Source organism: Danio rerio, chromosome 7, assembly GCF_052040795.2.
Source record: "Danio rerio strain M-AB ecotype USA chromosome 7, GRCz13ab, whole genome shotgun sequence".
Classification (NCBI taxonomy): domain Eukaryota; kingdom Metazoa; phylum Chordata; class Actinopteri; order Cypriniformes; family Danionidae; genus Danio; species Danio rerio.
The window spans coordinates 8,235,298-8,262,160 of NC_141027.1; the positions used below are offsets into that span (position 1 = coordinate 8,235,298).

Below are 26,863 nucleotides of genomic sequence, written 5' to 3' on the forward strand. Positions count from 1 at the left end.
TTCCAATAAAGTTCTACAAAACAAAAAACGGACATTGAAATCTTGTAAAAAAAAAACTAATCAAACAAAATCAAACCTTAAAAAACCTTTAATAGACCATTCTGGCAACCAAACATAGTTATCAGGCTATTATCAAAAAACGGATCCTAGTTCTCACAGGTGTTGAAGACAGCGGCGTAGACCCAGCACTGAGCATAGCAGACTGGAGTTCCACTACTGTTGGCGTAGTCCAATAGGATCTCAACGCTGCCCGTCCAGGACGTCGGCGGCACTCCGTACATGTAATCCCCACTCCAGTTTCCCACCAACACTCCGTCATCATCACGAGAGTTCAGCTGTGCAGATAAAGGTAACACAAACCATTTCACCCAACAAGAGCAGTTTAAAGCTGTGCCATGCTTTAGTATTGTTACTTTTAACCCAGGCTCATTATTGATACATACCCCTGCATACATTTCTAAACAGCGCAAAATACGTCCCAGGAAGTTTTTTTTTTTTTTGGCAGTTTTTGTTTTCGCAAATCCACCAGAGGCCGCTGTGTATGCTTTTTCAGATCTCAAATTTCTCGCGAGTGACATTCACACCTGCTGTTCTCGCGCAAATCCAACAGAGGCCGCTGTCGTCTGACCGATACCCCCATCCACCCCTTTCAGGTTAGAGTAATTAGGCAAGCTGTTGTATAATGATGGTTTGTTCTGTAGATTATCAAGAAAAAATATAGCTTAAAGAGGCTAATAATTTTGTCCCTAAAATGGTGTTAAAATTTAAAAACTGCTTTTATTCTAGCCAAAATAAAACAAATCAGATTTCTCTAGAAGAAAAAATTATATCAGACATTCTGTGAAAATTTCCGTGCTCTGCCAAACATCATTTGGAAAATATTAAAATTTTTTTTTTTTTTTTTTTTTTTTTTTTTTTTTTTTTTTAGCACAGCATCAGAAATTAAGTTAATGCATCGTAACATGTACTTCTCGAGGTATGGTCAGTCCTGCTTTCCATGCAGTCATCTTTCCATCCATCAAGCCTCCTTTGCTTAAATGTAGCCTATGCAAGACCATCTAGTGTGTGTTTACATCAACATGAACAGCCTACACAAAGGAGTTCATGAGTAGTTAAGGATGAGTTAATGATAATGCACCCCTCCAAGTAAAGTCATGACATAAACATACATTACCAGTCATGAGTTCATGTTAGTTGTATTTAGCTAAAACTAAAGTGTTAGTTAATACAATAATTAACAAACATGAACTAACAAGTAATTAAGGTAGCCATTATTCACACAAACTCATTTGAAGTTTGTGTAACGAAGTTATATTTTTCATTGTGAATCCTCCTGAATTATGCAGCAGTTGTGTGTTTTATAAAGTAAGGGCGCCCTCATGTGGTTCGTTTGGGTACTGCAGACATACAAGTTAGGCAGGAAGTGACCTAGCGCAGCAGATGCTGTGAGACAACCATGCTGTGGGTAGGTGTTTTTCATGCTCCGTCTCAGTTTATCTATAGCCCCTTTCACACAAAAACAGCTTTCTGGAAAATTACAGGCAATTTTCCGGAAAGGTGTATATGTGTGAACAGGCCCTTTTTGAAAATACCAGTAAATTCATTCTGTCTATTTTCCGGAAAGAGAAGTTGTAACATTACCGGTAACTTGCCGGAATGCTGCGCTGTGTGAACGCAGAAGGAAGATTGCCGGAATAAGCACGTGCACGTCTAGAACTTGCTGACGTAAGACGTCTGCTTTAGCCAATCAGAACAGTCAGACGCATTCACGTCCGCGCGATTATGAAAATAAAAGCCTTAGAATATTTTTCCAGACACATTTAGCAGCTAGAAATTAGCCAGATAACGTTTATATGTTCATCTTAATGCAAACAGTGTGATTGATTATCGATAAGATGCTTATGATAAGCCGTTGTTTGTTTACCTTCAAGCTTTGCTTGTGCCCATGAAACACACACATATCATGTACATCTCGACATGCAATAGTGTTTCTCTATAGGATTTCATCGAAGTTGTTCACAATACTGATCCATCAAAAGAGTTTGCGATGTAGTCAAATGTTTACAAACACAAGCGCAGCCGTTTAGAGCTCATTTCTGGTCAATGACATCAGAATTTACCGGTATTTTGGAATGGATGTGTGAATGCTCTTTTCCGGAAAAATTCCGTAACGTCCTCGCCTGTGTGAACAGCTCTTAATTTACCGCTAAAGTCGTTCCGGAAATGTTCCATATATTTACCGGTATCACTGTGTGAAAGGGGCTAATGTTAACTTAAAAGAGTAGCGATTTCACACATTTAGTTTATAATTCGGTTATATCATCATTAAGCATTCAGTGTGACATGTGACATGTAGTTTTTGTAAGTTAAATGGCTTTTTATAAATGTCTACTGGATTGTGCTCTTTAGCAAGGCCATGCGGTTGATTTGATTTTCTATTTTATTTAGATGTTGTATGTCTGCAGCAAGCAATCCACTTAAAAGGGCTGTACTGTTTATTATTATTTTAGGTATGTCAATGTTCATTTGTTAATTGTGAATGTTATGTTTTATGCAAAATGTTCATTTGATTTTCAGTTCATATTCAGCTTTATTTTCAATTCAGCTTTATTTGTATAGCGCTTTTACAATGTAGATTGTGCCAAAGCAGCTTCACATAAATGGTCATAGTAACTGGAACAGTGTGGTTCAGTAACTGGAACAGTGTGGTTCAGGTTTTAGTGTTTAAGTTCAGTTCAGTTCAGTTTAGCTCAGTTCAGTGTGATTTAATCATTACTGAGAGTTCAAACACTGAAGAGCAAATTCATCGATGCGTAGCTCTACCAATCCTGAACCATGCGAGCCAGTGGCGACAGCGGAGAGGGAAAAAAAACTTCACCTGATAGGAGTGAAGAAAAAAAAAAACGAGAAAACCAGACTCAGTTGGGCACGACCATTTTAATTTCTCCGCTGGCCAAAAGTCTTGTGCAGAGCTACAGTCACCGTGGTGGATAATAATGATGTAACACAGCAGATTTTGTGAGACAGCCATGCTGTGGATGTTGTGTGTCTGCAGCAAGCAATCCACGTAAAAGGGCTGTACTGTTTATTATTTCAGTAAAAGGATTAACCAGATACTGTGTCCGGGCCTTCATTAAAGAGTATAACACACAACGCAGAGGAAGAAGAAGAGTTGAAGGACCAGACACGTTACATTTGCATTTATTCATCATATCACCCCAATTTTATCCTCCCTACACTGGCTGCCTGTTAAGTTTCGTATTCAATTTAAAATATTACTTCTCACCTATAAAGCTCTAAACAATCTAGCTCCTGTTTATCTAACCAACCTTCTGTCTCGCTACAATCCAACTCGCTCTTTAAGATCTCAAAACTCAGGGCTTCTGGTAGTACCTAGAATAGAAAAATCAAGTAAAGGAGGTCGAGCCTTCTCTTTCATGGCTCCTACACTCTGGAATAGCCTTCCTGATAACGTCCGAGACTCAGACACACTCTCCCAGTTCAAAACTAGATTAAAGACCTATCTGTTTAGTAAAGCATACACTCAATGCATCACCTAGCGGGTTCCACACAGGTTTCTGCATCTCGTTTATATACACTATGAACAGCAGCTACGCTAATTATTCTCTTTATTCTCTATTTTCACCTGGGAATTCTCATCCCGAGGTCCTTAGATTATGCGGAGTCACTGATTGGATCCAAGACCAGCGACGAGATGATCCCAAGGTTTCCATATCCGGGACCAGGCCATATGCTGAGCTGCTGCTGCGCTGATGGTCATGGGCAGTGGAGAACATGTGTCTGATTCCAGCGACGCTCCAGGGACAGACGAGTCTTCGCTGAGGCCATCTTCTAGCCCACCGCGGTGACTGAAGCTCTGCACAAGACTTTTGGCCAGCGGAGAAATTAAAGGGCCATGAAACCCCCTCGTTTCAGCAGGGTGTTTTCACACCTCCACTTTGGAAAAAGTCAGAAAAGTGGGCGTGTCCAGCTCTGTTTAGGGGGGAGTGTCGGAGGAACTAAAGTGGGATGGTGTGGGAGTGTCTATTTGTGCACGCGCGAGTTTCAGAGTCAAAATACACACCCACAGCGGACAATGTGACAATGTGTTTACATGGACATCTGTAGTCGAATTATTTGCCAAATTATTAAAAGTTGGACTTTAACTGCAGTTTGGCTCTTTCATTCAGGGAATTCGTTCATGCCTCTCGCGACAAACGAGATATTTGATTCGAGGAACTGCTGCAAGCGTGTATTTTTCATGCAATGTTTGATACCGCACGGCGAATGAGAGAGAAAAAAACTCCGCATTTCCCGGAAACTTAGATGCACACGGCAGGTAGCGTCAGAAAGCCGCGTGTGTTATTCCGGTCACAAAATGCGGTGCTTACATTTCTGCACTCAGTGCAATAGTAACTTAATTCGATACGAACAAACTGAATAAACAAAGAGCACTGGTCGCTCACTTACCAAATCTGTAGAGACAGGACAATCACCAGCAACTAGAGCCGCGTCTTTATGGAGAGAATACTACAAGCGAATTCAGATTTCAGCGTTTGCAGATGAGAACAGCTCTCAGGTAAACAATAATCCTCAGACACGTAAGTTATTGTTGTCGAGCGTCGCGTACACTGTTAATCCACACGTGAGACTGAGCTCTCACAGAGAGAAAATGAAAACGAAACTTAACGGCAGCAAACTATAAAAGCAACACTTCACGCTTGTTTTGCCAACACAACGTGGCGTCTTTGTGGCGTAAACACGGTGACACTAATGAATATTAATGAAGTTCCACAATAGAGCGCGCTGATTGGTTTGAACCAAGCCTTACTCATGCATTAATGTATCACACTGTAAGACGTAATAAGACTCACTCAGGCACAGACGCCCAGTCTGCACGCTGGAATACACGCTATTATGTCATGACCATGACGCAGCTTCAAAAATTCGTTTCAAACAGGAAGTACAAATTAGCTTGAAATAACGCAAAAACAACCAATTTACACTTTTTAGTGAAATATAGGTGTCCTAATAGTGTTTTTAGCAGTGTGGGACACATATACAACTGTCAACAGCTCAAAAAATGTGTTTTGGTGTTTCGTGACCCTTTAAAATGGTCGTGCCCAACTGAGTCTGGTTCTCTCAAGGTTTTTTTTCTTCACTCCTATCAGGTGAAGTTTTTTTTCCCTCTCCGCTGTCGCCACTGGCTCGCATGGTTCAGGATTGGTAGAGCTATGCATCGATGAATTTGCTCTTCAGTGTTTGAACTCTCAGTAATGATTTTAAACCACACTGAACTGAACTGAACTTAAACACTAAAAACTGAACCACACTGTTCCAGTTACTATGACCATTTATGTGAAGCTGCTTTGACACAATCTACATTGTAAAAGCGCTATACAAATAAAGCTGAATTGAATTGAATTGAATCATTAGTTTTCATATTAGTACATCATTATTTATACGCAATTATTTAAGTGTCAGTTCAGCTTCCAGCGCATTTGAGCTCTCTCAGCCATTGTAGTTTACAGTTTCTCACCATTGCTGAAGCGACGCGAGTCACTTTAACGACATCACCTCGGTTTGACAGCGGCATATCAGCTTTATCCATGACGAACAGACATGCATCCAGAACTCCAAACTCAAACTAGAAAAGAAACAACACCGCACATTGCATTATTTGCAATGCAAGCATAGTCAGTTATTTTGACAATGCAAGTTAGATGCATTAATGTCGTCCTTCACACCTGTCCGTAGTTCCAGGCGCGTTCAGACACATCATCATATGCTCCATGATAGATGATCCCGAGTTCATTCATTACACACTCCTCACGTTCCTCCTCGTCATCCAGAAACACCGGATCAGCTGAGAAAGAAACAACACTCTAAATATGCCCGCTATACTTTCAAAGCAGGAGCGATATAGTCAAATCCACAGGCAAAACTACATTTATTCAGACACCTTCATACTTGCAGTAAATTTGGAGGAATGGAAAAAAAAAAACTAGACGTGTCAAACATTTATGCATTTTGCTCTCTGATGATTTGAAGTGTTTCTTTAATCCTAAAATCATCTGCTTAATTAATAAAAGTAAAGCTAGATTTTTAGTTTTAGTGTAAGTATCTCTGTATGTTTAATTCTGACCTGGTGACCACGGGTTGAAAAGGATATAGATGTCAGTGTTTGGGTCTCTCCTGGTCCTGCGGATGCCGTACGGTGTCTCCACACCGATGTAGGTCATGTATTTTCCCACAATGCACTCTGCTGAGGGAGTGATGCCCATCGTGACCACATTTTCACTGCTTTCGATGACCCGGCCGCTCCAGACGCTCTGCCGCTTCGCAGTGGGGAAGACGGGAATGTAGGTGCCTTTACTGTACTGAGGAACCGGTCCTGGTGCACAACAGCAGATCATAACACATTTAATATTTAGATTTAATTCAATTCACCTGTATTTGTATAGCACTTTTACAATGTAGATTGTGTCAAAGCAGCTCCACATAAAAGATCATAGAAAAATGAAACAGTGTCAGTTCAATTTTCAGAGTTTAAGTTCAGTGTGGTAGAGATTAGAGAATAATTAGTGTAGCTGCTGTTCATAGTGTATATAAACAAGATGCAGAAACCTGTGTGGAACACATTCATGTATCATACCACTAAGTGATGCACTTTGTGTATGCTTAACTAAACAGATAGGTCTTCAATCTAGGTTTGAACTGCGAGAGTGTGTCTGAGCCTCAGACATTATCAGGAAGGCTATTCCAGAGTTTAGAAGCCATAAATGAGAAGGCTCGACCTCCTTTACTTGACTTTGCTATTCTAGGTACTACCAGAAGCCCTGAGTCGGTCTTAAAGAGCGATTTATTCATTCATTTTCTTGTTGGCTTAGTCCCTTTATTAATCCGGGGTCGCCACAGTGGAATGAACCACAATCTCATCCAGCAAGCAATGCAGTGGATGCCCTTCCAGCCGCAACCCATGTCTGAGAAACATCCACACACACACTCATACACACACACACTCATACACTACGGACAATTTAGCCTACCCAATTCACCTGTACCACATGTGTTTGTACTGTGGGGGAAACCGGAGCACCCGGAGGAAACCCAAGCAAAGGCAGGGAGAACATGCAAACTCCACACAGAAACGCCAACTGAGCCAAGGTTCGAACCAGCGACCCAGCGACCTTCTTGCTGTGAGGCGACAGCACTACCTACTGCGCCACTGCCTCGCCAACTAAACATTTTGTTGAGCGATTTATTTGTATTAAATAAAGACCACCATTCAAACTGAACCGGCATTTTGGCTGAGGCCGAATGCACTTCATTTGCTTTCATTTGATTATCCTGTTTATTAAACAGATAATTTTGCAACAATAAATGCATCAAAATGAATAGCGCAATTTATCTGAGCGTTCCGCATCTGGTGTGAACACAGCATAAGAGTATAAATTTTTTTCCCCTAAAAAAATTATTAAATCCAAATTTAAATATTAGTTTGGCCTTGTCTGGTAACCCTTTATGCAATACAGTTCCACAAGTCAGAATTATTAGCCCCCACTGAATATTAATATTAATGGAGAACACATTTCTAGAAATAATAGTTATAATAACTAATTTCTAGTCAAGTTAGGGTAATTAGGCAAGCAATTGTATGTACAGTGGTTTATTCTGTAGACAATAAAAAAACTGCTCAAGAGGGCTAATAATATTGATCTTAAAATGGTTTAAAAAAAACTAAAATTGCTTTTATTCTAGCTGAAATAAAACAATCTCCAGAAGAAAGAATAATGATGGGAAATCATGTGAAATTTTCCTTGCTCCGTTTATGACAATGTGTTACGGTCTGTGGGAGTTTGTATTTTTTGTGCCTTCTCCCTCTGTTTTGCGTGTCTCCTTTCGCTCCCTTCGCATCTCCTTGTCTGTCATTCGCTCTTTGTCTCGCCCTATCACCTTTTGTTCCGCTACTTTTACTCTACTAGGTACCTGCTGATTGGATCCCAAGCCTGTCACTCCTTATTAGGGTGTTTCCTCGTGAACCAATTGGACTTCGTTCCGCGGACTTTAAATTCGACCGGCACGCCTTGTTTTTCAGAGTGCTATGTGCGTTGGTTTGTGTTCGCTCGCTGCTGTTTATAATGTATGTTTTGTTCTGTGTTTCTGAATAATTACATCGATGTAAATTAGCTCATGCTTAAAGAATTTATCATTCCTTTTTGGGGAAAAGGGAATAGTTTAAGTCGAGCGACATACATTTTGCCCGTAGGTAACTTCGATGTTCAGAAACACTAGGTAAGTGGGTGAGCGCCGCATTTTGTATTTTTGCTTATTATTTCAGGGAGTTTAGGTGTGGCGTCGCAAACGCTTAAGATTTCGGTTTCTTTTTCACATTTTGATTTTTATTAGTAAGTTTAGAGGGGGATCTTGTGTTCTAGTTTAGGTGGCTTTTTGTTTTGTTTAGATCTTTGCTTTGGCACCACTTTAGTTCCTTTGTCCCCTAAAACTTTTGATTGTATTTCTTTCTTCTTCTTCTTATTATTATTATTATACATGCATTGTACAAAGCGCACACATGTAAGCCTCTCTTTTGTTGGCTTCATTTTTCTTCTCCTCATAAGAGGAATAAACGAATGGAATGTAAATTGTGTCCTGGTGTATTTTCCATCCATCTACTCAGTAATAATTTAATATTATAAGCGTTACGTTTATTTTCAATAGACAATTTAGTTAAACCGTAACACAATGGAAAATTGAAAAAGAAAAAAAAGAAACATGCACAAGGCAGGGTGACAGTTGGGATATTCGAGTAAAAAGCACCTTACACAACTAGCCGTCAAACTGACTTCTTTCGGGTCCTGTGCTCAGTTTCCTTAAATATGAGTGCTTGAATGTGTTCATCATTATCAGGAAAACAGGGAAGTGAGCAATGTTTTACCACTGAAGGGAAGTGTGGCAACGAGAAGAGAAAGCTCTCTGAAATTTCACAAGAGTTGCCATTATTCTGAAATTTAAGTGTGAAAAATGCTCACTCCGTTACATTTACTGCTGCGCTGGACAATTTGCCTCTTTAAATAATTCTTTGGTATTGCAAAAGGGGGAAGCTGATAATTAAAGCAGAAGGAAACTTTAAAAAATATGTATGCTTTAAAACAATGAAAGCATAAAGTGACTTCTGACTTACTGAGACAATCAGGTTTTCTGTGGGGGAGGGGTTGGGGGCATTTTAATGAAATTCATGACATCATTTTTGGTATTATTATTATTTCTGGTTTTATTAAACATTCTAAAAATAATCATTATTTTGAAGAACATTCTAAAACTCTAAAACAGAATGTGGAGCTCCATAGAAGTTTAAGGTTTTTTAATGGAACAACAGAAGCCATACAAGAGAGAATCTTTTAAGAATGCAAACAGGAAGTGTGTCATTTATGGAATCTGTTTTGCATAGTGCATAGCATGCAAAACTCAAAGCATGTGCTGAATCACAGATTGTCACAAAAGAAACATATTAATCTCAAAAAATGAAATACACTCAATCACTGACTATACAGTATCCGCATTATTTTGCCCTTCACATTTTATAAAATGAGAACTATAATCTTATGACAAATAATTTAGACTATAGTAAATATAGTAATATATAACATAACTGATGCACTTATTAACTGTTTATTATTAGAGATGCATTACTGTTACAATATTAGCTGATAAGACAATAATTACTTTTAAGTTATGGATAACAATTGATTAATTGATAAAAAAAATTCTACAACAACATCTTTTTAAATGCTGCAGGTGAACATTTAAAAAACACAGAAAGCATAAAAAGCAGAAACATACATCAGAAAACAATTGTAAAAATTAATTTACAGCTAGTAAAAGTTCATTCCAGCTTCGTTGAATGCTTATAGATGACGAGTTCACTAGAGGGCGATGTCTACATTTTTGCGAATCTGAAATCTGTTACTTAGGGTGTGTTTTGTTGTACGCTTCAGATGACAAATCCACTAGAGGGTGTTGTCTACATTTTTGCGAATCTGAAATATGTTACTTAGGGTGCATTTTGCTTTATGTTTCAGATGACAAAATCTTGCTAATTTGAAACGTGTTACTTAGGGTGCATTTTGTTGTACGCTTCAGATGACAAATCCACTAGAGGGCGCTTTAACATTTTTGCGAATCTAAAATATGTTACTTAGGGTGTGTTTTGTTGTACGTTTCAGATGACAAATCCACTAGAGGGCACTGTCTACATTTTTGCGAATTTGAAATATGTTACTTAGGGTGCATTTTGCTTTATGTTTCAGATGACAAAATCTACTAGAGGGCGCTAGCTACATTTTGCTAATTTGAAACGTGTTACTTAGGGTGCATTTTGTTGTACGCTTCAGATGACAAATCCACTAGAGGGTGCTTCTACATTTTTGCGAATCTAAAATATGTTACTTAGGGTGTGTTTTGTTGTACGCTTCAGATGACAAATTCACTAGAGGGTGCTGTCAACATTTTTGCTAATCTGAATTACATTACTTAGGCTACGTTTTGTTGTATGTATCTGAGGACAAATCCACTAAAGGGCGCTTCTACATTTTTGCGAATCTAAAAAATACGTTGCTTAGTGTGCGTTTTGCTGTACGTTTCAGATGACAAATCCACAAGAGCATGCTGTCTACATTTTTACGAATCTGAAATATGCCACTTCCCTAAGCCAAACCGTTCCCCAAATCCATCCAATAGTAATTTTAAAAGCAAACTTAAGTGTAAGGTGCCTGCAATCACATAACTTTACACACATTTTACATAGATTTTCTCTCTTTTGTTGAAAAGTGCTTTACCAGACTCAAACCTAAGCACTCTGCAGTTCACGATGTGCAAATTGACCTACGAACAAAGTGACCAAACCAGAAAAGTTATCGATATGGAGATCGGTGCGGCAAATGTATTTCATCACACAACAGCATCAAGTTGACATATATTTATTTGGTGTTGTGCAAAAAACTTCACAAAAATAATCTTTTAATACATCACTGTGTATATCATTAGTCTGAACAGGAACAAAATTTGCCATCATCATACTGCCCCCTCGTGTTGGTTTTACCTAACTGCAGTCAGATGCATGTTAAATTACTTTTTTGTGGTTTTGTAAAAATGTAAACCAAAGCACACATTTCCAAGGAGCCTGTGTTATAATAGTTATATTTCAAAATTCTTCAATTAAAAAAAAACCTACCTATAACAAACTCAACCGCAAACTTGTCTTCAGCCGGTTTGTAGGGTCGATTGAAGGTGATCTTGATCTGAAACTCTTGAGCTCGGCGCACGATGAGGAAGTTGCTGGAGTAAAGGTGTGTGTGATGAGCCTGTTTATTCACTTCATTAGGCTGTTTGAGCACATCCACATCAAAGATATCCAGATACTCTGAAAAACAAACACATTCCATGCTTAAACTGGTGTTTTACGGTAAAGTCTAGATCGGATACGCAGCCTGCTGGAGGTATGATGTGCAAATTAATATAGCAGTGTTTTTTATGACACTGTATAACAGCAATTTATATTTTCTACAGTACTGCGACGGTTGCGTTTAGGGTTGGGGATTGCGTCAAAAAATACAATTTATTGGGTTATTTAATAGATAGCATAAATAATTCTCTGTACAACTACTGTTTTTAGAGTGCTCAGATGGTAGGGTTTAGATTTAGGATGGGGGAAAACGTTAAAAAAATACAATAAATGAGAAATTTAATAAATAATATTATTAATTCTCATTAACTTCCAGCCACAACCAGGGCCGGCGCGTCCATAGAGGCGACCTAGGCGGCCGCCTAGGGCGGCAGTATAGAGAGGGCGGCATCCGCGACACCTCCCTTACCACCCGCGTCCTCAGTTATGTCCGAACACCTCCCTCACCACCCGTGTCCTTAAATATATTCGCGCATAGACGACAGAATAGAGAGGGCGGCGTCAGTGACACCTCTATCAGCACCTGCGTTTCCTCAGTTATAACCGCGCATAGGGCGGCATAATTGAGGTCCGCGACACCCGCGCGTCCTCAGTCATATCCGCGCATAGGGCGGCAGAATAGAGAGCGCAGTGTCCGCGACACCTCCCTCCCTCAGCACCCGCGCGTCCTCAGTTATATTCGCGCATAGTGCGCTGGAAAAGAGGTCCGCGACACCTCACTTCATTTTCATAACTGGTCACTTTCGTTTTCATATTGGGGTTGAGGGCGGCGTGATCGTCCTCTGCCTAGAGCGGCAGTTCAGCTTGCTCCGGCCCTGGCCGCAACCATATCCGATCTGGCAACAACTGTTTTACACCACAATGACCTACACAAACAGCAACAGAGGATGTGGACATGAGGATGGTTTAAACAGAAAAAGACCCCCCCCCCCCCCCACCCCCCGAAAAAAGGTCAAGTCGTTAAAAAAATAGTGGTGTTTCCTGCAGTAAACCTTATCTTTAAAACAAGAGAGGTCTGCTTTCTGGTGGAAATGGTGAGAAAATGCTCATGTCATTAGATTGTTTGTTTTAGCCTTTCTGTTAAAGACTTTGACTGGATAAGACAGAGTAAACAAATAGTAAACAAAACCACTCGAACCCCAAATAGAAGAGTCACTCTCAGTAAAGAGTAATGAATTAAAACTCAAAGCTCATTTTAGTTTCATTTCTATGTGTATTTTAGACAAATGTCCCTTATTCTAATACTTTACACAACTAATATTTGATGTAAATGCCGATATATTTTTGGAAAATAATGAATTTGCCTAATTGAATAAATGAGCATTTTCCCCATTTTAAAATAAAAGAGTTTAATTATTTAATACTTAGAAGCAGCAAGAGAGTGTAATGTGTTGATTTGTTTTTGGCATCTTTGTATTCACCACACACAGTTAATCAAAATTCCCATTTTTGCCTTATATTCTATTTAACACAACTTAAATGAGCCACAAAATTTTAAAAGGACATTAAACGTGTATTTGACTGCTTGTAGCTTCCATTTTGTAAGCAAATTTATAAAGCAAATACTCATTCATTTTCAATTTCTGCAGCATTTCGTTACTTACAGGCAGGCCCGTGCAGAGACCGTCCAAAGGGCATGTGCAGGATAAATTTTTTGAAGAGCTAGGGGGTGGGGGGTGTTGTCGCGCGCGTACTAAAGAGCGGTGTTGTCTCGCGCGTTCTGATCAGCTGTGTTGTCGCGCGCCTACTGAAGGGCGGGACCAAGGGTGTGTTGCGTCGCGGGGGCGCTTTTGATCGTTTTAGAAGGGCACTTTCTATCCAAGACTAAAAAGGGCATGTGCACTGCACAGGTTGAGCCCTATGTGTGCACGTGCCTGCTTGCAGGAAACAATTGCAAATATAGTTGAGGTCAGAATTATTAGCCCCTGTATATTTTCCACCAATTCCTGTTTATCTGAAATATTTTTTCAACCCATTTCTAAACATAATAGTTTTAATAACTCGTTTCTAATAACTGGGTTATTTTATCTTTGCCATGATGACAGTAAAAAATATTTGACTAGATATTTTTCAAGAAATATATCATTTTTCTTTTATACAGCTGAAAGTGACATTTAGGTTAAGTAGGCAGGTCATTGTATAGGTGAGGTTTATTCTGTAGACCAGGGGTTTTCAAACTGTGGCTCGCACAGTGAACAAAGGTGGGTCTCGCTACGTCACATAGCTGCAGCTATATTTACATTGCGGTGAATCAAATCCAGTACGATTGACGGCAATAACTCAAAATCTCTTACCCTAAAAATATCTAAAGAGTATTTCCTAAAAAAAAGACAAAGCTGGTTTTGTTTCTCAGCTGTCTTTTTCTTTTTTTTTTCGCTCCACATTATGAGCACTGCTCCGTTTGAGGCCTCGCAATCTGCGTTAGCCGTTAGAGCTTGCGCTAAGCGGAGCTCTTAGTAAGGGACCGTCAGAAAAATGCCTATTTTTTTCGTTTTTTTTTTTGCTAAGTCTTGCGTGTTTTATTGTAAACACAACTAATTTTCTCTTAAATGAGCACAAACAGTTACTCAAGTAGTCGAATATTCATTATAGATCTGTGCATTCTTACATTAACACCTCTGTTATTAAACAAAACACAATAAGAGATTCATTTGCTGCTCTGCACTAAATAACTATAGTAACTGTAATCAATATCCAAATACTATTAAAGGTAAAGTAGATTTTATGGCTTTATTTAATTTCTGAATACGCCATTGATTTTAATAGGCTAAACCTTTTATTTTATTGTCAATATTTTCTATTGTTTGCTATCTATTCTATCATCTGAAGCAATTTGTTGTCCCATTTTTTTATACCCCAACGTTGACAGATTGCTAATCAATAAATAGCTACAGTGCTATCTGTTAGTTTTAACGTCAGCTAATGTTATGGAAGGGCATAGATGTTATGGAAAATAGTAATAGTAATGTAACTACCCCCATCCTTCCTTCCTCAAGCAAATGTGTAAATATTAGATCTATTCAGCAATAACGTTAATTGCATTGGCATATTTATCTGACCTATTCCCAGCTTGTACATTTACATTTACATTTAGTCATTTAGCAGACGCTTTTATCCAAAGCGACTTACAAATGAGGACAAGGAAGCAATTTACACAACCAAGAGAAACAATGAATAAGTGCTATAGGCAAGTTTCAGGTCTGTAAAGTCTAAGAAGGGAAGTATTAGTAGTATTAGTTTTTTTTTTTTTTTATGGTACAGTTAGTGTGATATTCAGAGAGGCAATTGCAGATTAGGAAGTGTAGTGGAGACTAAATAGTTGAGTTTTTAGTCGTTTCTTGAAAGTAGCTTGTAGTAGTTGATCAAAAAGCTATTTAGTTTCTTATGACTATATGCAGGGCTGATAGTGGAAAAAATTCCTGAGCCTGAACTTTTTTTCCTTGTCCCTGAGGTGAGTAGGGGTGGGGGTACTATGTATGCAACGCACTTTTAACACATAACTTGTGGGCCCCTGGGCCCAAATATATTAACAGCCTATGTGTAACCCTGATCATCATTGTTGTCAAGTGGCTGTTTTTAGACACATGCCAGTAATGTCAGTGACACATGCCAGTGTCAGTGATCTTGTGACATGTGCCAGTAGATGTCAGTCTAAGCACGTTATAAGCACATTAATCTTATAAGTCTCTTTGCTTTAATATTTAAAAATCATTAGGCAAATGACACCTGTTATCTTACATGCATATATGTTACGAGTTTTCAACATGCATTTTATTATAACTTTTTAAAGGATATTATTTAAAATACCTTAAAATGAAAATAAGTTAAATAATAAAATAAACGAATGAATTAAAAACATAGAACATGCAATAATATACAGTACAACAGATAAGTGTAACCCCTCCCATACATAAGCATGCCACAATAAATTTGACTGACATGTACTGTCAAATGACTATATTACGTACGGAAGTATGACTAGGAATACATAAAATAAATGCGTTTAAATTAAAACATCGTGGAGTAGCTCAGCAAATAAACTAATTTGCGACGCGATAAACTAGGTTAAAAGTCGCGCAATGATTAAATATGGTTTTGCTCGTGTTAATTAATGTCATAAGCTTCGCCGGGTGTCGATGTCACTGCAGTGACATGCAGCGCGACACTCTGAGTGACACAGGTCACTACACATGCCAATAGCGAGTGACACATGAGTGGAAAACCGTACGTGCCACCGGAAGTGTCACTAATCAGTGGCATGTGCCAGTGTCATCTGTACGTCAGATGTCGTGTCACTCCATGTTAAAACTGCTACTGCGAATCCGCGTTCAAGCGCACACAATAAGCTAAAACTCGCCCCAAGCACCGGCAAAAACAAACAACAATGAATGTGTCGAGGAAAGAGTAAGGACATATCTTAATTATTTATTAATAAACTTATTCTGAGTCAGTGTCGCAAAGATCCTGACTGGCAATCTCCTCTTGGACTCGCCTTTAGAGAGAAATTCATCTTTACGGATTACATGAAGGAGTTTTTTTGTTTTCGATTTGTTTTATTTCGTTAAGTAATAATTTAAAGCTTTCTATAAATATATTTATTATGTCTGTGAGGCATATACATTTTGCTTCATTTTGTTAAGCGCTCCTGTTCAAAAACCAGACGACAGAAAGCGCATAATTTTGGTTTTCTTTATTTTATAAAAACGCTGTAACGTTTTTTGATGTATTACTCGTACTTTGTGAGCAAAAATGACGGATAACTTTAAATTGCTCCCACTGAAAAAATGCAAGTGATTGCTCTGGCGCCTCGATGTCCTGCAAGCTTTTTATAAGCAAACTATGCGCCTAATAGCACACATTCTTTAACGTTTAAGCTACCATTGTTTTATACTTGAACTGTTTTATATCTTTTATTTTAGGCAAGTCGTGATGATCTGAGAAGGCAAACTGATCAAACAGACAAATACGCAACGCATACTCTCATTTAAAAAAAAAAATCACGCGACCATCATCTCACAATGTTTAATAATAAATAGCCTATCTTTTTTTTAATTAAAACGAGTGATTTAGCAATGCCGCGCCATTGACAATCCAACTGCAGAGAAACATCGTGGCAACGTGAGGACTTTTTCCGAAGTTCAGCTTATTTTCACTTGATTATGTGTTTAATGTCAAAAAAATCCATAATGTCTAGGCCAAAAAGATCGAATCCTGTGTGCGCGCATCTTTTATAACTGAGGCCGCTCTCTTCAAAAACCGAAAGTTGCTTCTTCTGTCTGGCAATATTTCGGCTTTTAATATATGAAAAGTTTATTTAGATGAGCCAATATTAAAAATTGCAATAAAGTAACTGAGACGTGCGGCCACACATCGAATCTGAGGACTGATTTCTCTTCCTCTCTCTCTCTCTCTCTCTCTCTCTCTCTCTCTCTCTCTCTCTCTCTCTCTCTCTCTCTCATTCAGACATCGAGCCACAACACAAGTCAAGTTGCAAAACTTAATAGGCATAAATGTCTTTGAGCCAAAAAAAAGTCTATTGGTAGGATATCTGTAAAAACGCAATTGGAGCCAAATATATGAGTTGTGTAGCCTATAAATTATAGGCCTATTAATTCTAATAAAATGAAAACTAAAATTAACAATTCATTGCATTTTTCGTTTGATAAAAATATACGTAAACGAAAAAAAATCAAAGGGTGGCTAATTTGTATTAATGTGTTTTGATTTTAATGAAAATATGCTCAGCATATTTAATTAACGGCTATACGCCGTCAATAGACAAGCCATTCAAAACATATAATTTTACCGTGTAATGGGTTATAATGTATATTTTACAATAAAAACTAAACGTAGCATGTCTCGCTGTCATTTAAAACGTTTAATTCATACCACACCAGAGCTGTGGACCTGTAGTGTTTAAACTTACAGGGCGGTTGGTCAATAGTCTTAATGCGCAATGAACTCCAATCCGAGGGACTCGATAGTTACTCGATAGACAACATTAACTTGAGAGAATTAAAAAAATAAAAGGTTTTTTTTTAAAGGAACAACGCGCAAATCTGCAAAAAAAAAATAAATAAATAAATAAAACGTCTTGGCAGTGCTGTGTGTATTCCGCCACTGACAGTGTGAGACGCCCTTATGCTGCGCCTGTAACTGCCGCTTGTAAGAGAGATCAAAGCTGTATCGATAAAACCAAAAAAGCAAGATCATTTAGTTATAAATATTCCATAACAATACTTATCGAAATATTTATACATTTACATGTTGTTTATTGAGATTGTGTGATCTGTATAGGTTGTCTGATCTTTCCAGAAGCTGTAAACTGACACATGTGCGGTGATGTTTAGCTCTGACGAGGCGCTTTGATTTTTTACATAATGTTCCAATTCTTAATTTTTTTTCATATAGTTTAAATATAAAATGAGTGCTCGCTTGTTTAGTTGTGATCATTATGCAAGGATCATATTTCATATTCGGTTTTTTCTTCAATAGCCTATAGATTCGTTAATAATGTATTTTATAAACGGATTGTTCATAAGGACTAAGCTGTTAATATATAACATAGGCGTTTATGGTTGTTATTTGTGTGGTTCCAACTTACACAGTTTTTTTCAGCCTGTAGCAGTGTTGTGTTTTATTCGTTATGTAAATAAGTTATGTTTTGTTTAATAACAGGAATTTTTTTTTGTAGTTTCTTTTCTGTCCATTCAATTGACACCGAATTGGCAACTCCCGCAAAACTGAAAGTGAAAGTATTATACGCACGCATTTATAAGCTATTTAAAAGCAGAAAAAAGGAGGAAATGAAAAAATGCCCACTCCCACGGTGATACCGGTATTACCGGTGTTGTCACATGTCGATTAACCGGTGGGGAAATTTCCTCACCGACACAACCCTACCCGCAGCCACAGTACGCCGGAAATCCGGCGTGGTGCCGGAACGCTATCACCCCTGCTATATGTACACTAGCAGTGGAATTTACTGCGATGTGACGGTGCTTGATCATAATCAAGGGTCTTGATCAAAGGTTGATCATATTCTCTTCTGAAAAATGAAGAGGATCTTTTTCAACAAAAAAAATAAACACAGTTACAGCCAGCATCCCACAACAAGCACTTCGAGCCTCATTTTGTGCATATCAAATCGCAAAATCCAAAAAGCCGCACACCATATATTTTGACAGCTTTGAATGGATACATTTTTTTACCCATTTTTCCATAATAAATATTATGGTAGGTCTTGAGATTGAACTACTTGCCTAAGTGGGTCCCGGAATTAAAAAGTTTGGGAATCCCTGCTGTAGACTATCAAAAACAAATATTGCTTAAGGGTGCTAATATTTTGACCTTAACATGGATTTTAAAAAATTAAGAACTGCTTTTATTCTAGCCGAAATAAAATAAATAAGACTTTCTCCAGAAGAAAAAACCTTAAAGGAAATACTGTGAAAATTCCCTTGCTCTGTTAATCATCATTTGGGAAATATTTGAAAAACAAAAAATAAAAATCACAGGAGGGCGAATAATTCTGACTTTAATTGTATATATTTTTATTCACCGATGCAGCAAATATTTCCTCCGACTCACCAGTGAGTGGTGGAGGTCCTCTGGGCATCAGCATGAAGGGCTCAAACTCCTCCACCTTGCCCTCTTGTTGATTGGAGCTGGCTCTGCCTCCTGCGCTGCGTCCACGGTGGGACACCCGCTGTTTGGGCCGAACGGTGGGTGCAGCAGCAGGGGTCGGGTTCTCTGGAGCCACTTGATCAGCCATGATAGATAAGGGAAGATCCTGAACACATACACATCAGATGCAATACAACAATGTACACTGAAAAAAGTGTTGCATGCAGAACTGTTGCAAACAATTTATTTGTGTTGAATTTAAACAAACAAATTAAATTAAAAAATGTTCAACTTAATTTGTTTGTTTAAATTCAGGCCAAATAAATTGTTTACAACCACTTAACGTAAAAATATTGAGTAAATCCAAGGAATTATCTTTGAATAATTTTTTTTTGCTGATATATATATATATATATATATATATATATATATATATATATATATATATATATATATATATATATATTTATTATTATTATTTTTTTAAATGCGCAGATACCACACTAGGGGTGGGGACATTTTTAACCCATGTGTATTGTCCAAATTTATCCTTTCATTATGTTGGTGGCTGTTTTTGCCCCATTGACTTCCATTATACCCACAGTTTTTGATTGTAAAGCCATGAACAATATGTGAATAAGCCATACAATCATGCATTCTTGATTGTTGCTGGTTTTCCCTGTTTGGAATGTTTTACTGTTGATCATCAGTTGTCAGCATTAACCCTTTAGATAGATTTCTGGCTTTGTAAAACAGATTATAGTGTGTGTCCATAAATACATTTACTATGTTTACCGTGTTCTGAGAACTGAGCTGCCTATTCTGATTTTCTCAGACAGAAAGATAAGTCCGAAAAGGTCTGTATCACACACACATCTTTTAAAATAACGAAACTTCGCTATTTTTTGCACAGAAACTGATGATGAACAGTAAAAATACCTTTTTTTTTTTTTTACCTCTTCCCAACAGAAAAAACAGAAATCTAAAATGCATATTAATATGCCTTGCAATTAAAACAATGTTATTATAATGGAAGTCAATGGGGGCAAAACACACACAAACATATTAGTATATTTGTCCAGAGTGTATTGTGTTTTTGAAAAAATCCAAAGCATTTTTGCAAAATATGTGTCAACATAAGATGTCATCAAAAATCAGTTCATTTGCTGAAAAACAGAAAGTTGTGACCAAATTACGACTCAAAATCATCCCAGAGTGGATGAAAACATCCCCAACAGCACATAAAAACATTTTTAAAAGAATCATTTTCTTTGAAGAACATTCTAAAATTCTAAAGAGCAAAGTTATAATCCGTGGAAGTTTCAAGGTTCTTTTGTGGAACAATAGAACCCCAACCCCCCAAATAGAAATCCTTTTAAGAATGTAAACAGGATGTGCGTCATTTATGGAATCTGTTTTGCATCGCAGATATTTTGCACAAAAACAAACTCAAAGCATGTGCCGAATCACAGATTTACTGCAGGGATTTTGGCTTTCTTTCAGTAATTTACTGCTGCAAATAAAGAGTCCAATGTTGTAACGTAAGCTAGACTAGCAAGTACAGCTTTAAATTATTACAACATTCTTTAAAAAAGTATGTCTTTAACAATTGAAGCAGTTTGTTATTGTTCAAATATAAAACATACCAAAGATAATACACCTTTAAGAATTACAAAAACAATCTAATTTGATAACGAGACAGTTCACTTAAAAATGAAAATGTACTCACTATTTACTCGCCCTCAAGTTGATCAAACTTTATGTATGTATATATATATATATATATATATATATATATATATATATATATATATATATATATATATATTTTTTTTTTTTTTTTTTTTTTTTTTTTTAAACACTAAAGAAGACATTTTGTAAAATTTTAGAAAATATTAACCACCGACTTCCATAGTATTTGCTTTTCATACTATGGATGTCAATGGTTACCATTCTCAAGCATTCTTCAAAATAATGTCCTTTGTGTTTAACAGAAGAAATGTATAATAAACCGATTTTCAGCTTGTTTGTAAACCATCATTTTTAATTAGTTTTAACCAAAATGCTGTTGTGCCATTTATCAAGTCAGAAAGAAACAAAAGTTTTTGATTCCAATTGTGATGTATATATGAGTAACAAAAGTTTTTTTTAGATCACACTTAATTTTGATGGTCCGTTTGTTGAATTTAAGTTACACTGCATCTGTACATGCCAATTAGATTATACGTAGACTGTTAGGTTGGGGTTTGGGTTAGTGTAAGTTGACATGTACTTGCAAAGTTTCTTATAGTCAGTTAAATGTCTGTTGAAGGAGCAGTATCAGCTAATATTAAACAGACAGTAATACTCAAACGAACCATCAAAATAAAGTGTTACCCTTTTTTATTATTGTATAGAACTATACACTGTAAAACTGCTGGGTTCCACACAATTACTTCATGTTGTCCTAATATAAATCAATTAAGTTAACTTAATATGTTTTGTTTAATCCACCTAAATCTGTAAAAACAATTAAGTTTTCCTCTTAATAATCTCTTTAAAAAAACAACAACTTAATAATCTTGTTGGTGCAACTCATTTTAAATAAGTAGTTTAAACAAGCAGCAAATGTAAATTTGAGTGTATAAAAAGGGGTTTTGAAAACAAATCCATCTCTTGAAATTCTAAATAAATATGAGCCCTTAAAACGGGTACAATGTCAAGGCTTTACAACAGTCCACAGTCTTTAGAAGTACAAAAGCTTCTACAATGACAAAAAAAAATTTCAAGTGAATTGGTCTAATTGTTCAATTAGACAATCCAATTAGTATAATTGAAGTTGTTTGTATATTTTTGTTAAAATTGCTAAATAAAAACAAACAAACAAACAAATACACAAAGAAAGGGCTTTATTTTGTACATGGGGATTTGATTGGATGGATGTAGTTTACTATTAGTGAATCTAATAAGGCTGACAAGTTGATCCTGCCACCTCGTCAATATGCACCAATCAGAGATGTAGTTGAAGGAGGAGCAGTTATTTTAATCGGTGTTCATAATATGCACTGATAAATTATTTTTCAAGAATAAAATTAAAACAAGAGCCGTCCATTTGAACTATGGAGATTTAAATGACATAAACTAAGTTTCTGTGTGAGTTTTTACATGACACCTTGTCATTCACTCTTGGGTGCTGTTAATAATTCCGGATGGATATAAAAAAACAACATGCAGGTGACATTTTCCCATCCAGCTGCCTATTCCTGTATTTCCCAACATTAAAACATGGAAAACCTATTTTTACGACATGTTGCACAAACACTGGTTTCATGGTGCTAGAATATGTCACCGCAGACACACACACACACACACACCTGCATGACAGATTACATAAGGGCGTCTGCTGAATGAGGTGTGAAGTTTGAGGAGATGTTTGTCCCACCGAAGAGCATGAGTAACACCATGAACACACACTGAAGCCTCTGTTAGCTTCTAAAGCCCCTAAACACACTGATCACACTTTTCCACACTGGCAATTAAGGTAAACTAGAAGGAAAAAAATATTGAGGCTCTTAAAATAAAAAAAGCAGGCTTGATCTTCTGTGGTTAGCATGCAGATTTAAAACAGATGGTGGCACAAATTAAAATAGCTGCGTTCTGCAAACTGCACAAAATAATTGGCTTTGCATGGTTACACTCACAGACTCGCTTTCACAAACACAAGTATGAAAAATGAGACATGTTATTAAAACGAGACATATTAATCATGTATAATTAGTTTAAGATTCAAACATTATTTTCAAAGACAACTACTTGTCTCTTGCTGTTTTTTTTTTTTTACCCAATTCTGGGTGTTTACTTACTAAATCAAGTTAAAAGTTAAATCTATAGAACCAAATTCAACCAGTGTTTGGGTTTGTCAATATTTATATAATTGGAACTTGTTATAAATATCCTCAATGTACAGCGTTGAAGGTCTCAGATGAGCGGACTGCTGGAAGAGGATGGAGTTTTTCTTGTTTTTATTTTTTTTTAATGTGAGTGTTTTCACTTTCAATAAAGTTATATTGACCCCACACTGGCTATTCTACTTGTTGCTCTTTACATATCTATAGTTCTACATTGTGATTTCCTATCCTGTTTGAGCACTGGTTATCCAGATTTAATGATCCTGAAAAGTTTCTATCCGGATCAGATTGATCCAATCCGATGATGCTTTGAAAAACTGTCTTAAAAAGCAAGCTGCATGGATTATGTAACAGAATTACTAAATCCGGATTGAAACTTTTGAAAAACCGGGCCCTGGAGGATTAAAACATGTCTGAAGGACTCAATTAGTTGGATCAGGTGTATTTAATAAAAGTTAAAGCTATACGTTAAACTGAGTTTGACACCTGTGATCTACGCTCTTCTCAAAAACATACACTTATAGTTGAACCCAGAAGTTTACATACACATATTTTTTATTAAATGTCTGATGGTAAATCACACTAAACGTTTACTATTTTAGGTCCGTTAGGATTACCTGAATGATTTACATTTGCTAAATGCCAGAATAATGAGAGATTTTTTTTGAGAATTTTTTATTAATTTCTAAAGTCAAAAGTTTACACACATTTCCTTGGTATTTAATTTTTTTTTTTAGCTTTGCTTTTAAACGGTATAACTTTGGTCAAATGTTTTGGACATCCTTCCACAAGCTTCTCACAACAGTTTGAAGGAAATTTATATATATAGACAAACACACGATTATATATATATATATATATATATATATATATATATATATATATATATATATATATATATATATATATATATATATATATACACAATCGTGTGTTTGTCTGTACATAAAAGTACATGTATGGGAAATTACATAAACAGCTGCAGGTCTGATTTTTCATCCAGAAAGAGTGCTTATTTCTAAAAATTATTATCTTTGTTGGTTATCATTTAAATTTAGTTTTTCAGCGTTTTTAGCTACATTTAATTTAAATTTTTTTTTTATTAATTGTGAATTTTTACAAATGCATTTCAGCTAATGAAAATGTTTTCCTTCATGTCATGTCTTAGTTTGCATGTACTACAGCAACCTTACGGGGAACTCAACCTGCTTCAGTGTGTTTTTAAATAATCCTCAAGAGCTTGATTGGCTGCTTCAGGTGTGTTTAATTAGAGCTGCAGATTATTTCTGCGGGACATATTTAGGTTGGAGACCTCTGTGAAGATCTATCTATTTATTTATCAAATTACCGGTTAGTAAAGAGCACAGCTATTTTCAACACAGATAAGAAACTTTCCTTGACAATTAAATAACATTAGAATTGTTTGTGAGGACACTCCTAAAATATAATGCCATATATAAAACCATTTTTGTTTCTCCAAAGAACTTTCAGGGATAATTTACTAAAATAAACAGTAGCATGAAGAGTATTTTAATAACTTAAGGAACTTTTGTCTCTCATAAAGAACATTTTGTGCAGTAAAAAAGCTTCCTTGAATGTTAAAAGGTTGATCATGCGAGCACTGGTGCCACGAAAGAACATTTATTTTTTAGATTGAAGACTAGATTAAAGCATGAAATATAAAACATATGAAAATAAAAAGCTGTTATATAAAAATGCAATAATATTTCAGCTTTTTTTCTAATTTGACAGTATTTTTGTTGAAATAAATGCAGCCTTTAGTGAACACCCAAACTTCTGTTTAAAAGTTGTGCAAAGTTTGAACAAAGTGTACTAACCTGGAACACTACTGGGTTGATAAATGGCGTCAGATCCTGGAGTCTGGGATCACATCAGGACGGCTTCTGCCTTCAGCTTTATATGGAGCTGGAATGACCCTGTGTGTGTGAGAGAGAGATATCCCACATGAATGGGTGTGTCCATGTATGCAGATTAGCACAACACTATAAAAGCAGAGGGTGTGTGTAAGATCAGAGTGGAAGTAGAAAACTGCTGCATGTGTGAGTTTGTGTGGCTTGTGGTGAGAATATATTTAACCAAATAACACACAAAAGCAGAATTGACCACAATCCTCTCTTTCAAATATTTCATGAAGAAATGACTTCATGCTGTCTGTCCACCATGAAGTCTTTTCTTCATGAAATATTTGAGTTTTCAACATTTTATGTGCTATATGAATCCCTATAAAGAGTTTAAACTATAAAGAGTTTCCTCTTCAATGATATCTATGCTCTTCTATGATTGGTGTTTACCCGAATAAGGGTGGAGTCAAGCTGTCAATCATTTAGACATTTAAAGAAGCAAGTTTCAGCTTCTGAATAACAAAATAAAATAGGAAGCGGTAACATTTGTGCAGTATCTGTCAGAGCTCACCGTGCAGTTATGTGTTTGAAAAGAGAGAGAGAGAGAGAGAGGAAAAGAAAACAAGATACTGTAAAGAAAAAACAGCTAAACGAAAGGTTCCCGAACTTTTTTAGCCTGTAATCCCTGAAATAACAACACTAGTGACTTGCAACCCCCAAATTCCCTCAAGGTGGTTCTAAATATACAAACGCTGCGCGCACAACAATAAGCCTATATAAACCTGAGCATATTGCCAACACAAAAAAGTGCAGCAGTCTAACAACCATATCATTTTTATAGTCATTTATTAATCAGTTCAATTTAATATTCATTCATTTTCTTGTCGGCTTACTCCCTTTATTAATCCTGGGTCACCACAGCGGAATGAACCGCCAAATTATCCAGCAAGTTTTTACGCAGCGGATGCCATTCCAGCCGCAACCCATCTCTGGGAAACATCCACACACACATTCACACACACACTCATACACTATGGACAATTTAGCCTACCCAATTCACCTGTACCGCATGTCTTTGGACTGTGGGGGAGACCGGAGCACCCGGAGGAAACCCACGCAAAGGCATGGAGAACATGCAAACTCCAAACAGAAATGCCAACTGAGCCGAGGTTCGAACCAGCAACCCAGCGACCTTCTTGCTGTGAGGTGACAGGACTACCTACTGCGCCACTGCCTCGCCCCTCAATTTAATATTAACCTTAACTAAAGAGACTGATAGACACAATGTTTTCAGCACAAGTCTATTCTTGGTTTAATTTTGGAGATCGCCAATCAGAGATCATCCTGAATGTTCAGTTGTGGCCTGTATTTGTGTTTAATGTATTTTATTGCCATAAAGGTATCAGAAAGTTTAACCTGGGCCCGGTTTTTAAAAATGTTTAATCCAGATAAAATTGATACGGATTTAGTAATCCTTTTTTTGTGATCCATAATTATGTAATCCAGCTCACTTTTTGAGACAGTTTTACAAAGCAACATTGGATTGTATCAATCTGATTCGAATATACCCTAGTAGCAAAGAATTCTGGCCCAGATTTGGCATAAAGCTGGCACAGCAGGCATTCATCCGGCACTGGCATACAGCATGTGGCCAAACATGGCCCGGGTTTGGCAGAGGTGGCACCACCTTTAAGGCGGCACACAAGATTTGGGACTGAAAAACGTAGTATTTGGCCCAGATTTAAAAATTTGATAAGCGGGCCATTTGAGTTTGGCCAGTCTTGACCCACATTTAAAATACACTAAAATCATTTTTGAGTAAAGAAAAAAAAATTCTACCAATCAGGTCACTTTGAGAAAAAGCGTGCCCAGAGTGTGCCTAAAGCGCATCACTCCATGGGTTTATCAATTTCATTGCAATCGTGACACACCAACCTATCTGGCCCAGTTCAGGCCCAGTTATGAGTTATTAACTTGGCTGAGACTTGGCCCAGATATGGTCCGTGTTTGGCCCTTGTCTGGAA

General features: G+C 37.0%; 1 protein-coding gene and 1 long non-coding RNA gene across 2 annotated transcripts in view; one reads left to right on the forward strand and one right to left on the reverse strand.

The window, feature by feature from the left end:
* Positions 1-24,907, reverse strand: part of f13a1b (coagulation factor XIII, A1 polypeptide b) — a 44,491-nt gene extending 19,584 nt beyond the window's left edge. The window contains 7 exon segments of the mRNA NM_001077154.1: positions 158-335; positions 5,540-5,647; positions 5,748-5,866; positions 6,146-6,394; positions 11,234-11,422; positions 19,055-19,256; positions 24,816-24,907. Of these exon segments, the coding sequence (NP_001070622.1) occupies positions 158-335; positions 5,540-5,647; positions 5,748-5,866; positions 6,146-6,394; positions 11,234-11,422; positions 19,055-19,238 (1,027 nt within the window). The 5' untranslated portion in view covers positions 19,239-19,256; positions 24,816-24,907.
* Positions 13,972-19,482, forward strand: LOC147835898 (uncharacterized). Its single transcript, XR_015495365.1, has 3 exons — positions 13,972-14,536; positions 14,813-14,858; positions 18,438-19,482. It is a non-coding gene; the product is annotated as an uncharacterized LOC147835898 (long non-coding RNA).
* Positions 24,908-26,863: the final 1,956 nt, after the last annotated feature.